Raw genomic sequence first — 18,790 nt, 5'->3', positions numbered from 1 at the left:
GAAATAACTACATTTGCTTATTTTAAGAAAAGCCTATGTTGTATAATTTCCAAATGTGAAGATGTAACTGCCATTTACAGTATTCTATAAAAACTAAATGTCCTTTACAGTTCATGGAAACCTCTATAATATTAAAAATCTCAATCTATTTTTAAATATTAATTTATTAAACAGTACAAATAATGGTATTCTTACCTGTTTTTTTACCTTTTTTTGTGGCTGTTTCCTTAATGCTTTTCCTTTTCCTAACAAATTCTCCCTGAACTAGCAAACCTTGATTAGCTCGAGGGAATGACTAAATTAAGTTAGAAATAAGTTTATAAAGCTCTCTCTGCTCCCTTATCAAAATAAGATTTTTGCCATCGACTTGTTCCCCAATGCCCCCCACTGAAAATGGCATAAGTTCTCATAAGTCTCATGTAGGACCCCTATTATTTAACTGGAGATGCAATATAAAGTTGAGAGAAAACCAAAGCTTTTAAAGCATTAAAAATTACAACCCAAAAGGAAATTTTAAACTATTCTATTTCAGAGAAGATAAAGCTAAGCAATAAGTCAATTTTCTAGGTTTACATGAAAAGAGTAACATTGATTTCTCTATCTTCACTAAATGTATGCTAAAGGAGAGGGACTAAAACTTACTCATTTCTTAAAAGTTAGGTTGTAAAATATTAGACCAAAGTAGTTGGAGATTTGCATCATCTGGAAAACATACCGAAAACAGTATAGATCTCATCTATTAAGTATAGTATTGTAAGTTCCTGTGTCCAAAGGAAAAGACCAGCTCTCCAACCTTGTGGTATATGTGGACAAAAAGAGCTACTGAAAAAAAAACAAGTGTACTTACTGTAGAATTTGATAATGACTTTATGCAAAAAAAAAAAAATCAGGACTCTTTCTGTTATTGATGTTGCTATCTTTCCAATGAGTAAGAAAAGACATGAATTATTCCTTAAGGCTACCTCAGATTGTTCCATTAAGTGAAGGAAGAAATGCCTGAATTATGCCTTTCCCATAAACAATTGCTAAAATAAAGCCTAAGGAAATGGTCCCAGGCCTTATATTACCACTAACATTTCATACCTAACGTGAAATATTCTATAAAACCTTTATGGGGTTTTGAATAAGGATTAGGAAGAGTTATTCACTCTAGCCCATATGATGAACTCTTGGTCTGAATAAGCTCCCTGAGGACAAAATCATATACAACTCCTCTCACTTCTGCATTACCTAGCACAGTGATTTGAAGTTAGCAGACTATCAATAAATGTTTGCTGGATGAATGGCAAATTAATTATATACAGTAAAACAGTTCTACAATGTGGCTCATTGTGACAGATATCAAATAAACAACAAACCAAGGCAGATCTCTTAAAACAAGGTACATGTACTAAAGGCCCATAAGGTAACTTATAAGGTCCTTTAATTTCAGTCTTACAACAGTCTTATGTAGGGGTCCACTACAATTGCTTTCCTACCACTGCCCTTCAGTTACGACAGAGATTCCCAGAGCTTTTGCTAATTTGGGCTATCTTCTATTTCTTCTCTTTCTGTAGCACCATATCCTAAGAAATGGGATAGTATTAGTTATAATAAATAAATTGTACAGTCTTAAAAGATTCCTGGGTCACAAACCAGAGATTGAAGTTTGCTTAGTTACTGTTATGTATTCTCATTCCTTAAGCATTAAGAATAGTTATTCTTAATTATGTTAAGCAGAATGAAAAAGCGATTTTCACTGGTGACTAAAAGAGCTCTAATGGCCTATGTAATTTCTAAGAATTAACTGTGATAACTTCATGAGAACTAAAATGATGGAACCCTTTTAGTACAATTCTATGATATGCTTTTGAGCAGCTTCTAAACTAATGAGAGAATCAAGACAACAACTAGAGACACAAATGAGACCAAGGGAATGATGTTATATACTTCATTAGATAGAAAGTCAGAGTGAAGAAGAGGTTATTCGGATCATTCATGATGTCACATCACAGGAAATTAAAAGTTTAAATAGTTGATGTTCACACAGAATAAGAGAACTTATTCCATGGTAGAATATGATGTAAATAAAGTACCTTGTTAACCAAAGCTTGTTTTAAAACTTTTTACATTAGTCAAAAACACTGGACAGTTACCAAATAACATGAAGTTACTGAATGTCTTGTTTTCCTCATACTACCATCTCATTCTTAGAAAAGGATATGGAATGGTTAGTAAATGAATGAACTTAAAAGAAGTTGTTGTCTTTTGGCATAATCATTTGAATCTAAGACCTCAAGAATCAACTAGTGATGTAGGAACTAGGATGAGGAGACGATTTTTCAGGCTTAAAGAGCCCTTATTTTTATCATTCATACAAACAACAATTTAACAACACTTAATTGAAATACCAACTACTATCCATTGTGATACTGGTGTTTATTTTTTTTTTTTAAAGATTTTTTTTTTTTAAGATTTTATTTGTTTATTTGACAGAGAGAGAGAGAGAGAGCACAAGTAGGCAGAGAGGCAGGCAGAGGGAGAGGGAGAAGCAGGCTCTCTGCTGAGCAGGGAACCCGATGCGGGGCTCGATCCCAGGACCCTGGGATCATGACCTGAGCTGAAGGCAGCCACTTAACCAACTGAGCCACCCAGGCGCCCCGCGATACTGGTGTTTAAAGGTAATCTTTTATTCAGTCCACCTAAGAGTAACAGAATAGCTAAGCTTCTAATACATTTCAATTAACAGATATTTTGTGAGTGCTTAAAGTATACAAAGTATACAGAGCACTATTTTATTTGTTATTTGATATATGTTCTTTGAAATAAAATATTTGTAATAAAAGCTACAGATAACTAAAAGTCTTCCTCAAAGAAAAGCAAGTATAGATAAAAAGATACATGTGAAAAAATAAAAAAAAATGTAATAAATAACAGCACAAAAAAGTAACAGAAGAGATGTAACAAAGCAGTATGTGGTTAAGTGACCAAATTAGTGCTCATATTAGGAACTACAGGACTCAATAGAGAAGAACAATCACATCAGGGTTGGGTAGTGGGGAAGGATGTTAAGAAAAAGGTAGGATATGGACTAAGTCTGAAGAATGAGCAGTTTTGGGGTATATGGAAAGGCATTTTAGGTGAGTGGAATAGCAAAATTAGACACACGCACATGGGAAAACATAAGGCAGAGGCAATAAGAAATACCATTTTCTCCCCAGGAGAGATAATGATAGCTAAACAGTACTATCACCAAGCTATAACACTAAGACTTTAAATTCTCTTGGCAGGGCAGTCATTGCAGGTTTGGTGTAGTGGGGTGTGAGGCTTAAGCTCTGAATATCTGTAGATTATTGCACTGTTCAGGCAATAAAATCATAAGCACCTATGATTCTGCACACAATTCCATTGTGTGGAGGGCACTTTTCCCATATCACGAAGCAATTCTCTGAAACCAGGTAGGTGTCCTACAATTAATCTTAATTCTGAGAATATTTACCTGGAGATAGTAATAGATCTTACAGGTTAAGGACTCATTCCTTAAGACTGCCTTCTACTATATTTCAGATGTCAATCATTAGTGCAGGTTGTCACTTGTACTTTTTTTTTTTTTTAAGATTTTTTTTGAGAAAAGGGCAGGGGAGGAGCAGAGGGAGAGTGAAAGCACACTCTGCACTGAGCACAGAGCCCAACGCATGGCTCGATCTCACAACCCTGAGATCAGGACCTGAGCTAAAACAAGGAGGTGGATGCTTCACCAACTGAGCCACCCAGGCACCCCAGTCACCTATACTTCTGACTGACAGTGCTACTAAAACGGAGGTTCTACTGAACCCCACTCTGGATTTCAGTAATTTGCTAGAGCAGCTCACAGAACTGAAGAGAAATATTTTACTTACTAGAGTACCATTTTACCCAGGAACAGCCAGATGGAAGAGATGCACAGGGCAAGGCATGCACAGGGCAAAGAGCTGCCATGGTCTCTCCCAGCATGCTATTCTCCCCAAATTTCCATGTGTTCACCATCCCAGAAATTCTCTGAACCCTGTCCTTTTGGATTTTATGGAGGTTTCACTACATAGGCATGATTGACTAAATCACCAGCTGTTGGATCTAGCCCCTCTCCCCTCTCTGGAGGTTGAGAGTAGTTATGGATAGTCCAACTGTCTAATCACATGACTGGCTCCACTAGTAACCATTCCCCAAACAAATGTTTTCCAAAAGTCACCTCACTAACATAACAAAAGACACCTTTATAGTTCTCCTCACAAGAAATTCCAAAGGTTTTAGGAGCTCTATAGGATAAACTGGGATGGAGACCAAATACCTGTTTATTTTAAATCACATTATCAGAGCACCTGAACTGTAGACTGATAGCAGAGAGATGAATATGAAAATGATTGCAGAACAAATTATCCTTTAATGGTAACTGACTGAACAAGATGGGAGTGCAGGCACACAGTACTTTTTGAAGTCAGACCCTGCTTTAGAGTATGATGGTAATGGTCAGTTTGAATAATTTTTTAAAAGTATGTTTAAAAAATAAATCTGAGGGGCACCTGGGTGGCTCAGTCAAGTTAAGTGGATGCCTTCAGCTGGGGTCATGATCCCGGGGTCCTGGGATCGAGAGCCCCACATTGGGGTCCTTGCTCAGTGGGGAGCCCGCTTCTCCCTCTGCCTCTGCCTGCCGCTCTCCCGGCTTGTGCTCTCGCTCCCCAATAAATAAATAAAATCTTTAAAAAAATAATAAAAAATAAATCAATCTGAATTATGAATATAATTGAAGTGGGAGTGAAAATGACCATCAAAAAGTTGAATTTAGAGCGCTTGAAACAAAAATGAAGTTTTAAAGGTACTGAATTACAGATGTGGAGACAATAGCCAAATATGTGGGAGTAGATGTGGGGCTTTCCAAGAGAGAGGAGAAGACTTGTCTTCAGTGCAGAAGGTCTAGCATGAATCTGGGGGAAAGCCCACATTTACAGGACAATAGGAAGAAGAGAACAGAGACATCCTTTTCCCTCTGATTTTAACCTCCCTTTGAAGCCAGTCTGCACTATGTTGTGCAGAAGAGAAAAGGACAAAACAGTTTGTTCAATGAGAATAAAATCCAATATGACTTCATTTTTCACTCCTGAGTTACCAACTGGTAGGACAATTTGAAATCATTAATTTGGCCAGGTGGTTAATGTTGTTTAACAGTATGATTAACTAATAAATAATTGTAAAGCACTTTGTAAATATAAAGTGCTACATAATTGTTTAATAATAACATTAAATCAGGAGGCTTATTTCAAATTTCATTTTTATTTCTAAGTATTTTGTTGGCGTTTCAGGAGAAATGCCAACAATATGATCGAATGCCATCGTTATAGACTGTATTTGAAAAATACAACAAAGGGTTTACAGGAAAGCAAAAATATCCATGGTCATGCTAGGCTGAACAGAGTGAACTAGCAGGAAACATCTCCCTCATGAAAGACAGGAAGGAACAACATGATCATAGAAATGTGTAACAACACTAGTAAAACCAATATAATACTTAACAAATTCATTTTATCTCTTCATATTTATCTGATAAAACAATGTAAAGGCACAGGGCAAAAGAGGAACATGAAGGCAAGAGCTCTGGGGAAGCAACTTGATAGAGTAGTTTCATAGAATAAAACCAACATTTTATGAATTCATAGCTCACCCACTCTTTACAATAATGCACTAAGATACAAACCATTAGCACCCCCTATTTTGCATATGAGAAAACTGAGGCACAGGGAGATTCAGAAATTTGCCCAATGCCACACAGCTAGGAAAAGGCAGAGTCAGGATTCAAACCTACACAATATGGCTTCCAGTGCCCACTGAGAGGAATCTAGGAAAGGTTTTAGTTCCCTGTTAAAATGGGACAGGAAGAGCTGGTATGTCCCTTCCTCCTTTTTCCCCGACTCAAAACAAGGACATGAGGCTGAAGATGCAACAATTTTAGAACCATGAGGTAAAGGACAAGAAGCCACAGAGACATGAGCCCTGCTATTATCGAGCTATTTAACCCATGATGGTAGTCACCCACCTTTGGATTTCTTGTGATGTGAGAAAAATTTATTTGTTTAAGATGCCATTTGTTTAAGGCAGCATAATTAGGATTTCAGCTATTTGCAACTTTAATCCATACGCCAAAATAATGACAATAGTTAATACTCATTGAATGTCTACTATGAAGCATATACTATTTTAGCACTTAGTCCTATCATCCTGACTGCAACTCTATGAAGCAGGCACTGTGATTCTCATTTTATTTATAAGAAAACTGAGGTACAGTTTATCCGGCTTGCCCAAGGCCACACAGCTTATAAGGAATTCAAATCCACCACCGGGCTTCTAAACCTCCACTCTTTAGCAAACAATATTCTAAACTGTGAAACACTAAAACCATTTCAATTAAAATCACAAATTAGATAGGGAAATTCCAACCGTATTTTGGAGATTCTAGAGCACATGTTTCTCAGCAAAGATGTTATTGACATTTTGGGAAGATAAACACTTTATCTGGGATTGCTATACATTAAAGATGTTTACTATCTGTTCCTTGGGTCGTGGAAGCATTCTAGACAGTGTCAACTGAAAATGCTCTCCACATTTCCCCATAGGGAGGCAGTGCCACCCAATTAGGTTCACTATTCTAGAACAGTGTTTGACAAATATTCTCTGTAAAAGTCCAAATAGTATGTATTTTAGGCTTCATGGGACTTGTAATCTCAGTCAGACTGTCACAACTACTAAATTCTGACATAGACTGAAATCAGTCTTAGGCAGTATATAAACAAAGAAGCATGGCTGTGCTCCGAACAAACTATTCTGACCCCATTTTACAGATGAGAACCCTGAGGCACAGAGAGGTTAAGAAACTTGCCTGACTTAATTCAATTACTAAGTGGTGGTATGGATTCAACCCAAAGGCAGAGTGATTCGAGAGCCTGTGTGCAGGATACTACTGAGTTCACAGATGTTAGATGTTTTTCTTCTAGTAGAAGCCATAGTAAATACCTCAGAGAACTTGTCACACTCTAGATTCTTGCCCTCCTCCTCAGTCTAGTGCTGACTGTTCTTTGCTGTAGTAAGGGTGCCCTAGAAATTGCTTCCATGACAGTCTAGAACTGCCCTACCAAGCACATACCTTATGCTTAACTACTCCCCTAGCAGGACTCTCCTAGTTGGCTCTGACACATAGCTATTCACAAAGTTCTCCAATATAAAAGACTCTGCTAAAATGATGATGAGAACAGTTACTCAATATTGTGACTGTTTTTATTTTTTACCCCTCAAGGTCTTAATTTAGAGGTCCCAAGTCCAACACTGCTCACTGAAGCAAGCAGAAACAGAAAGCTCTTAGTCCATGGAGTGATACATGAAAAAGCCCTATAATGTTAGCTAATAATCACATGACATATAGAGAAGTAGGTGAATACCTCTGGTCCAGGTCTGAATGTGTGTATAAATCCAGGAAGACCCACCAAGGCTGAGAACTCCCAAATCAATCCAAGTAGTGCAGGAGAGGAAAGTTGTCAATAGTGGTTCTATTAAAGTATCACAGCCCAGGCTTGAGGGTCCCTGTTGTGACTGGATAGAAAAAAGGAACCCTAGTCAAGGATAGGCCAAGCTCCCACATCTACACACCCAGGAGCCATACAGATGAAGCACATTCCAGAAGATAGTTAAGATTATGGTAGAGATCAGTGAGGTCTCATGGAATTTTGCTGCTTATTAGTGACTAAAATACAACAACTCACTGCCAACAGCTAGAGTGTGGGTCAGGTTGCAGTTCTTTTCCATAGTAGGCAGGTAGAGAATTAAGCAACAGTGAAAGAGGGCAGACTACCAGAGTCAGGAAATACAAAAACATACTCTATAATGCTCTTGAGGGAGAACTAGAATACACTGGTTCAAACATTTTCTGGTTTCTGAAAGGGACATGCTTCCACTACAGATTTTAAACATATTAAAATAAACTAGGGATAGACATTTAAACAGTTGTGTTTAACAAATTGATAGATTATTTTCTTTTCCAATAGTTATTTGATAGAACTGACTTGTTGTTTTTACACGGTGTTAAAAAAAAAAAAGCCTAAAATTATGATGGAATTAAAGATAAACTTAAGAACTTATAGATGAGAGAAGATTCAAGATGGATCTTGAATGGAACCTGAGCTCATCTCCTTCCATATATAACAACAAACACGCAACTACACATGGAATAATTTCCTCAGAAAAAGCCCTGAAAATGGATAAACAGAGCCTCCACAATGAGGGACAGAAGGACAGCACTGACCTGGGTAGGAGTGACAGACACAAGTTCTACCAAAATAAGAAAAATCCCAACCCAGGTGCCGTAATCCATAACCGAGAGGGATCTCAAAAACACAGAACTTCTCCCTTAGGAGTGAAGGGTTGGGAGTTCTCCATCAGGCATTCCAACCCTTAGATCCTTCATAGGAGAGACAAACACCTAAAAAGCCAGGCTTTGAAAACTAACAGGGCTTACAACCAGAAAAATCATAATTATAGGGTATGGAGAACCTATACTTAAAGGGCTTGTGTACAGTTTGGCCCTGAGAACCAGTGATAAAACACCAGTTGGAAAAACACCCAGAACACAGGAGAAGGAGGACCACTTACTAGTCCTGGGACCCCTGTCAGGTGGGAAACTGCTGAGAGACTCTCTAGGGATGGAAACACTGTCAGGCACACCACTTTTGCAATCACATTCTATCTTGCTTGGGCCAAGGCTGGTACTCACATGCTAATGTTGGCAGAGATGTCTGCTGCACCCAGAAGAGTGTCCCACTCACCATCACAGCACCAACCAGCTGTGGTGGCAGGGGATGGGGGGGGTATATGAGAGCCCTGCCCACCACTGCAGCCCAAGTCAGCCTGATCAGGGGAAGAGTCCCACACACTGCTGCAACCCCAGCCAGCTGAGCCACAGAGAGAAACCTAAACAGCAGCTGCAGTGACCCAGTGACCCAGCCAGGTAGGCCAAGGGAAGAGCCCTGATCACTGGACCCACAGCAGCAGCACCATCGTAACAGGCTGGCACACAAAGGTCACACAGGAAATGTCCCTAGAGCACCTGATTCTGGTGGCCAAGGGAGAACACACTTCTGGGCCCCAGAGGACACCTACACAAGGAGTTGCTGAATACTTAGAAACACAGAGAGTCAAGCAAAATGAAGAGACACAGAGAGTCAAGCAAAATGAAGAGTCAGGCAAAATGAAGAGACAGAGGAACAACAACAACAACAACAACAAAAACAAAACAACAACAAAAACCCTCAGAAAAAGATCTCAATGAAATGGAGATAAATAATCTACCTGATAAAGAGTTCAAAGTAATAGTCCTATAGATGCTCACAGAACTCAGGAGAAGAAAAGGATGAACACAGTGAGAAATTCAACAAAGAGACAGAAAATATAAGAAAGTACCTAATTAGAGCTGAAGAATACAAGAGCTGAAATGAAAAATATACTATAGGGAATTAACAGATTAGATACAGAAAAAACAGATCAGTGACTTGGCAACAAGGTAGTAGAAATCACCCAATCAGAACAGCAAAAAGAAAAAAAACTATTTGAAAAAACAAGAATATTTTAAGGGCTATCAGGAACAACATTAAGCATACTAACATTATGGGGTCCAGAAGAACAAGAGAGAGAAAGGGGCAAAAAACTTACTTGAAGAAATAATGTCTGAAAAAAATAGAGAAAAATTTCTCTAACTTATGGAAGAAAAGAGACATCTAGGTCCAGGAAACACAGAATTCCAAACAGGATTAACCCAAAGAGAGTAACTCTAAGGCACATAATTAAAATGCCAAAAATTAAGATAAAGAATCTTAAAAGCAGTAAGAGAAAAACAACTAATTATATACAAGGGAACCCACGTAAGTCTACCTGCTGATTTTTCAGCAAAAGCTCTGCAGGCCAGAAGGGAGTGGCATGATGTCTTCAAAGTGCCGAGAGGAAAAAACTTACAACCAAGAATATTATACCTGGTAAAAGTCAAAATTGAAGGAGAAAGAAAGAGTATTCCAGACAAGCAAAAACTAAAGGATTTCATCACCACAGAAACAGTCTTACAAGAAATGCTAAAGAAAATTGTTAAAGCAGAAAAGAAAAAGTCACAACTAAAAATAAGATAATATATGAAAGAAAAAAAAATCTCTCTGGTAAAGGCAATTATGTAATATATGTACTGAACCAATCAGTTATAAAGCCAGTACAAAGTTTAAAAACAAAAGTACTAAAATCAACTATAACTACAATAATTAGGTAAGGGATACACAAAATAAAAAGATATAAAATATGATGTCAAAAACATAAAAGTTGGGGGGGTAGTAAAAATGTGCTTTTAGAATGTAAAGGAATTGGAGTGACCATCAACTTAAACTGTGTGTGTGTGTGTGTGTGTGTGTGTGTGTGTGTGTGTGTGTGTGTGAGAGATTGGAGGTGGCAAGCATGGTAACCACAAACCAAAAACCTGCCAGAGATACACAAAAAAATATAGCAAAAGGAATCCAAACATTACACTAAAAAAAGGCATCAAACAGCAAGAGAAGAAGAAAGGAACAAAAAGACACTACAAAAACAGTGAGAAAAAATTAACAAATTGAATAAATACATACCTATCAACAATCACTCTAAATGTAAATGGACTAGATTCTCCAATCAGAAGTTAAAGGTTGACTGAAAGGAGTAAAAAAAAGAGAGAGAGACCCATCTAAATAATGCCTACAAAAGGCTCACTTTGATCTAAAGATATACACAGACTGAAAGTGAAGGGATGGAAAAAGATATTTCATGCAAATACAAACAAAAAGAAAGCTGGTGTAGCAATACTTATATCACAGAAAATAGACTTTAAAACACTGCAACAAAATAGAAGTGCATTATATAATTATAAATGCATCAATCCAACAAGGATATATAACAATTACAAATACCTCTCCAGCCAACATAGGAGCACCTAAATATATAAAGCAAATATTAACAGACATAAAAGGAGAAATTGATAGTAGTGCGGACTTTAATACTGCATTTAGATCATTGGATAGATCATCCAGACAGAAAATCAACAAGGAAACATCGGCTTTAAATTACACATTAGACCAGATGGAATATAACATTCTATCCAAAAACAACAGAATACACATTCTTTTCAAGTACACATGGAACATTCTCCAGAAAGGACCACATGTTAGGCCATAAAACAAGCCTCAATAAATATAAGAAGACTGAAACCATATCAAGTTCCTTCTCAGACCACAATGGGATAAAATAAGAAATCAATTACAAGAAGAAAACTAGAAAAAAACAAAAACACATAGTCTAAACAACATGATATTAAATAACCAATGGGTTAATGAAGGTACCAAAGAGAAAATTTAAAAATACCTTAAGACAAATGGAAACACACTGTTCCAAAATCTAAGGGATGGAAGCAAAGGCAGTTCTGAGAGGGAAGTTCACAGAGAAGCTTACTTCAAGAAAGAAAAATTTCAAACAATCTAACTTTATACCTAAAGAGGAAACAGAGCCCAAAATTAGTAGAAGGAAGGAAATAATAAAGTTCAGAGAGGAAATAAACACAGAAAAAAAAAAGATCAATGAAACTAAGAGCCGTTCTTTGAAAAGATAAAACTCATAAACCTTTTGCTAGACTCATCAAGAAAAAAAGAGGTCCCAGGGGCACCTGGGGTGGCTCAGTTGGTTGAGCGTCTGCTTTAGGTTTGGGTCATGATCTCAGAATACTGGAATCAAGCCCCACATAGGGCTCGCTGCTCAGCGGAGAACGTGCTTCTCCCTTTCCCTCTTCCTCTTCCCTACTTGTGCTCTTTCTCTCTCTGTCAAATAAATAAATAAATATCTTAAAAAAAAGAGGTCCCAAATAAAATCAGAAATGAAAGAGATTTACAATCTATACCATAGAAATACAGTTGATCATAAGAGGCTACTATGAACAATTAATTAAATGTCAACTAATTGGACAACCTAGAAGAAATGGATAAATTCCTAGACACATACAATCTTCTAAGACTGAATCATGAAGAAATAGAAAACCTGAATAGACTAATTACTAACAATAAAATTGAATCAGTATTCAGGGTGCCTGGGTGGTTCAGGTGGTTAAGCATCCGCCCTCAGCTCAGGTCATGATCCCACAGTCCTGGGATCAGCTGTGTTGGACTCCCTGCTCCCATTTCCTCTCTGCCCCTCCCACTGTTTATGCTCTCTCTCTCTCTCACATGCTCTCTCTCTCAAATAAATAAAATCTTTAAAAAAAATTGAATCAGTATTCAAAAAAAAATTCCAACAAATAAAAGTCTGGGATGACAGGGCTTCACTGGTGAATTCTACCAAATATATATGTATGTATGTATGTATGTATGTATGTATGTATGTATGTATTATAACAATTTTATTTATTTATTATAAAGATTTATTTGAGAGAGCATGCACATGCATGCACGAGAGAGCACAAGCAGGGGGAAGGGGTAGAGGAAGAAGAAGCAGCAGACTCCTTGTTGAGCAGGGAGCCCCATGTGAGACTCGATCCCAGGACCCTGGGATCATGACCTGAGCCAAAGGCAGACACTTACCCAATGAGCCACACACGCAACCCCTACCAAACATATAAAGAAGAGTTAATACTGATCCTTCTTAAACTATTCCAAAAAATTGAAAAAGAAAGGAATACTTCCAAGCTAAATTTACAAGACCAGTACTACCCTGATACCAAAACAAGACAGAGAGACTTCCAAAAAAAGTAAAGGCAATATGCACAATGAATATAGATGCAAAAATCCTCAACAAAATATTACCAAACCAAATTCAGCAATATATTAAAAGAATCATACACCATAATCCAATGAAATTTATTCCAGGGATGCAAGGGTAGTTTACATTAACAAATCAATCAATGTGATAAACCATGTTAACAAAATGCAAGATAAAAATCATATCATTTCAATAGTTGCAGAAAAAGCATTTGACAAAATTCAACACCCATTTATAATAAAAACTTTCAACAAAGTGGGTATGGAGGGAATGTACCTCAACATAATAAAGGCCCTATGTGATAAATTCAAAGCTAATATAATAATCTATGGTAAAAAGTTGAAAGCTTTTCCTCTAAGTACAGGAAAAAACAAGGGTGCCACTTTAATTCAACATAGTATTGGAAGTCCTAGCCATAGAATTTAGGGAAAAAAAAAAAGGCATCAAAATTGGAAAGGAAGAAGCAAAATTGACACTATTGGCAGATGATTTAACACTATATATAAAAAAATGGAAAGACTCCACTAAAAAAAACTATTATAATTAACAAGTGAGTCAGTAAAGTTGCAGGATATAAAATTAATATACAGAAATCTGTTGTGTTTCTCTACACTAATAACAAATTATAAGAAAAAGAAATCAATCCTATATACAACTGCATCAAAAAGCGTAAAATACCTAGGAATAAATTTAAACAGAGGTGAAAGACCTCTACTCTGAAAACTGTAAGATAGTGATGAGAGAAACTGAAAAGAACATAAATAAATGGAAAGATACACCATGCTCATGGATTGGAAGGACTGATATTGTTAAAATGTCCATACTACCCAAAGCAATCTAAAGATTCAGTGCAATCCCTATTAAAATACCACAGGCATTTTTCACATAACAAGAACAAATAATCCTAAAATTTGTATGTAACCACAAAAGACCCCAAGTAGCCAAAGCAATTTTGAGAAAGAAGAATGAATCTGGAGGTACCATGCTACTTAATTTAAACTAGACTACAGAGCTTTAGTAATCAAAACAGTATGGTACTGGCAAAACACACACACACACACACACACACACACACACACACACACACACACACACACACATCAGTGGAAAACAATAGACATCCCAGAAATTAAGCCATGCTTATATGGTCAATTAATCTATGATTAAGGAGATAAGAATACACTGTGGGGAAAAGAGGATCTCTTCAATAAATGGTGCTGGGAAAACAGGAACAGCTGCAGGCGAAACAATGAAATTGGGCCACTTTCTAACACCATATACAAAAATAAACCCAAAATGAATAAAAGACTTAAGTGTAAGACATAAAACCATAAAACTCCTAGAAGACATAGGCAGTAAGCTCTCTGACATCTATCTTAGCAGTATTTTTCTTTGGATCAGCCTCCTCAGACAAGGACAGCGAAAGCAAAAATTTTAAAATGGCACTATATGGGGCGCCTAGCTGGCTCAGTTGGAAGAGCATGCAACTCTTGATCTTGGGGTCATGAATTGGAGCCCCATGTGGGGTATAGAGATTACCTTAAAAAAAAATTTAAAAAAATGAATAAAAATGGCATCAAACTAAAACCAACAGAACAAGAAGGCAACCTACTGAATGGGAGAAGACATTTGAAAATAATGTCTCCAATATATTAAAAAAAAAAACAAAACCTCAAAACTCACTATCAAAAAAGCAAACTCTGATTAAGAAATGAGCAGAGAACCTGAATAGACATTTTTCCAAACATATACAGATGGCCAACAGGCACATAAAAATATACTCAACATCACTAATCATCAGGGAAATGTAAATCAAAACCACAATGAGATGTCACCTCACACCTGTCAAAATGGCTACTATCAAAAAGACCAGAAAAAAAAAAAAAATGTTGACAGGAATGTAGAGGAAAAAAAAAAAAGAGAGAGAGAATCCTCTTGCACTGTTGGTGGGAAGGCAAACTGGTGAAGTCACTATGAAGAGCAGTATGGAGGTTCCTTAAAAATTTTAAGATAGAACTATATGATCCATCAATTCCACTTCTGGGTATTATTGGGGAAAAAACAAAAACACTAATTTGAAAAGATATCTGCACCCCTATGTTTGCTGCAGCATTATTTACAATAGCCAAAATAAGGAAGCAACCTAAGTGGTCCAGAGATAGATCAAATGGGTAAAGATGTGGTATACATTGTATACGTACAATGGAATATTACTCAGACATTAAAAAAAATGAATTCTTGCCATTTCTGACAACATGGACAAACCTAGAGGATGTTATGCTGAGTGAAACAAGTCAGAGAAAGACAAATATCATATGGTTTCACTTACACGTGGAACTTAAAAAGCAAAACAAATGAACAAGACAGAAACAGACTTATAGATACAGAGAACAAACATGGTTGCCAGCGGGGAGGAGAGTGCAGACATTGATAAAATAATTGAAAGAGATTAAGATACGACCTTCCAGTTATAGAATAAGTCATGGGGATGTATTTTACAGCAGAGGAAATATAGTCAACAATATTGTAATAACAGTCTTATATGGTGAAAGGTGGTAACTAGAGTCATCTTGGTGATCATTTTGTAATGTACATAAATATGAAACCAGTATGTTGTACTCCTGAAACTAATATAATGTCAATTGTACTTCAAAAAAAATTATAGATTTGAAATAAAACAGGGCTTGAGGTAAATAAACATACATTTCAAATTCCTAATGTTTTATTCAATAAAGTAAAATTATTAGAGAAAATGTAGTTGTAATATTATTTTTTCTCCTGTCTTTGTCAAAATTTCTTATTCTCATATGAAATGATTTCTTCTCATAGGAAATGATTTCTTCTTAATAAGCACAAAGCAAATGTAAGAAGGCTGTGGTAGATAAATTATGTTGCTTAATATCATTAATTACTAACAGCTCAATTACACTGTGAGGTGCCTACAATTCACATGAAGCTTCAAAATCCTTATCTTGGATTCTATTATGTATATAATACATTTAAATTACATTAATTATACAGAAATTTAAATGAAGCAGAGATCGTGCTTTCAATTTTCATAAGGAGAGACAATGATCAAAATATTTATGTGCATATTACATATTTTCTTCTGTTGACATTCATGAAATAATTCATTTACTCAGTACAATATTAGCACCTTTCCATGGAATAAAAAAGGTAAAACTAATTTTTCATGTTTGGATTTCATGTATTTACATGAATTTTAGAGAATTCTTTTTTTTAAATATATAGTCCAATTTGGGCAACATTTTTCAGGAAATAAAATACTCAAACTACTTTTAACATTAATTAATGATAACTGTAAATGGTTTTAAAACATGGTGAGTGTTGCATTTCTAAGTACAGACTCTAGAGTCTAGTCCCTGATTTCAATCCAAAGACACCTGGGCAAGTGATATTAACATTCTGTATCTCAGTTTACTCCTCTGTAGAATGGGAATAACCACCTTTTCTAGTATGGATTTAAAGAGTGATATGTCAAGGGTTTAAAACAATGCCTAAGTATTTTCTGTTATTAATATTTTCCTGGAAGAAATTCAATTTAACATGCAAATTAATGATGCCCAAGTTCACCTATATAAAATGGGTAGTGACAGTTTTTGATCTTTAAAATTCCATGAAAACAGTAGAAGGTAACTTTATGGGCTAAATTTTAAATTTCAAAATACTGACCTAAGGAGAATTGCCCCTTGTCACATGACCAAGCAGTGTAGTTGTGAAAAATCTCTTTATCCTTCAAGTTGTTATTAAAACCTATATGACCAATAACCTAAAACTCTGACTATATGGGAACATATAGAAAAATTAAGACAACCATTAATAACAGTTTTTAGATACAGCGAAGACTGGGGCTAGGAGATGAGGAGAATCCCAGGCAGACAATGAAGAAGTCTGAAGAAATGTAAATTAAATTAAATTAAATTAAACCCAGGTCTAATTTCTCAGATAATTCTTTCTCTCCACTCTTTCTTCCTTCTTTATATAAACTACCTCCCTGGATTGGTCAGGGCATAGTGAGCTCAACACTCCAAGAAAACCTATGTTTGGGAACAAGGATCCTAATAGGAGGTTCTGGAAAACGCAGTGCCCCTGCTTTCTTTTCAGTGAAGAAAACCAGAAAGATCCCACTCCAAACTCAATATACTTTCTTCAGGTATGATAGATCCAGGAGTTCTGGCTATAATAAAATAGTGGGTTTCTGGAAGACATTCAGTGAATAACTCCTTGTTTGTTGTTAGAAATTCTATCCCCTTAGAGCTGAGGGTCTTCCAGGATATAGCTTTTTAGGATTAAAACATTGGATTTAAAATCCTTTTGTGACAGTATATCATGGTGGATGGCTTGGGGCTTGGTAGAATTAGGAGTGAGGAAAACAAAGAAAATATAGGTAGATGATTCACTGTTGGATTGCTAGGTCATGTGTGCCCTGGCCAGACCTGAGGAAGTGGCATATATGAGGAAGGAAGGAGAAAGAGGAATTAATCATATTGGGTTATTGTGCTATTTACTTTGAAGATTATATTCATATACACTTCCATATTCTGACACTTCGTTAAATATCTCCCAATCACTCAATTTAGAGTCTTTAATCTCTCTTTTTTAGCCAATTCCCTATGGAATTTTGCGAACAATTTGCTACTTTTCTTGTGTCGTTTTAACTCGATTACTTCAAAGCTGATATTATTTCTAGGAATAGACTGACCTCCCTTTAAGGTATGTTCAGCTTAGCTTGATAATTCTTCTTGCTGCTGAGGTCTTCCTGGCAAATCTCTCTGCAACTTAAAGCCACCGATATACTGATCAGTGAGAAAAATACTATGCAAAATATTTGCTTATTAATTGCTAATTCTAGGTTTTATTTATATGCATGTATATCCTAGTAAGGCATCTAAATTTTTAAAATTAACATATTTAAAACAATACTTTAAAACTTTACCCTAGACTGGAACTGGTTTGACTCCACTTTCCTCTCGCATTTTTCTGGCCCATTCTGCAGGAGCAGTGCCAGTGAAATTTGGTGCCCAAGAGGGAGTCAGTAAAAGAATAAACAAGGAGATATAGATGCCTCAGTAAACCAGTGACTACACATATTCGAGCCTTGAATAACTGAGTGTTGACTACACATATTCGAGCCTTGAATAACTGAGTGTTTGGAAGTTCAAAAATACTAAGATGTGATTTTTCTTTTAGATGGGAAATGAGGAAGGATGAGAGATTGGAAGAGGAAGAAAAAGCGATGCTGGAACATTTAAAACAATTTTGCACCATCCAGAACTCTTCTGCCACAGATAACACAGAGGAACCGTAATCTGCAGAAAACAGCAACAGCTTTATTTTAGGAAATAATCACATGTAATGGAGTAGGATTTTTACTACAGTCAGAATGAACCTCAGATGTGCTGTGAAGCATGAAACCAATAAACTGAGTAATCTCTGAAATGAAAAGGAATACACCACATAAAGAATAAAGTGCTACATATTTTTTACTTTAAAAATAATTTCAAATGTTTTTCTTTCCTCAGTTGTTCTCTTTATATGATATAACTGCTGCCATCTCGTGTTCCCTTTGAATTATTTTTTTTTCTTCTTAGTCTTAAAGTATCTATGACAACAGACAAATGTTTAGAAATCTTTTCCCTAAGGATTTTTAAATACAGCATTTAGATGTTGAGTTGAATGGAGTAACATAGCCCCTTGAGGGTCATCTGAAAATTTCAATTTAATTTTACAGCTATAGCCCAGGTACAGGTCTTAGTCACTTTTAAAACCCACAATGTACCAGCCTCCTTTCCCAAAGCCTCTTCCTCAAGCAGTTTATCTGAATCATAACCACAAAAACATTCTCTTGAAGTATAACTTTAGTCCTATCTCTGCCTATATTGGTTTTTCAAACACCACGTTCAAACTTTCAATCATATGCTTTCAGATCCTATACCCAATGTCTCCATATTCAAGCAACTGC

The 18,790-nt window shown here is 36.2% G+C and overlaps 1 protein-coding gene across 1 annotated transcript in view; it reads left to right on the top strand.

Moving 5' to 3' along the window:
• Nucleotides 1-18,136, top strand: part of KIAA0825 (KIAA0825 ortholog) — a 358,837-nt gene extending 340,701 nt beyond the window's left edge. The window contains exon 19 of the mRNA XM_028089323.2: nt 18,019-18,136. Within this exon, the coding sequence (XP_027945124.2) occupies nt 18,019-18,136 (118 nt within the window). The remainder of the gene's footprint in view (nt 1-18,018) is intronic.
• Nucleotides 18,137-18,790: the final 654 nt, after the last annotated feature.

The sequence above is a fragment of the Eumetopias jubatus genome, unplaced genomic scaffold (assembly GCF_037043125.1).
Source record: "Eumetopias jubatus isolate StellerSeaLion01/CBP00866 unplaced genomic scaffold, mEumJub1_p1.0 scaffold_5, whole genome shotgun sequence".
Lineage (NCBI taxonomy): Eukaryota > Metazoa > Chordata > Mammalia > Carnivora > Otariidae > Eumetopias > Eumetopias jubatus.
The sequence above is the reverse complement of the archived record's forward strand: the minus strand, read 5'-3'. Positions and strand labels throughout refer to the sequence as shown.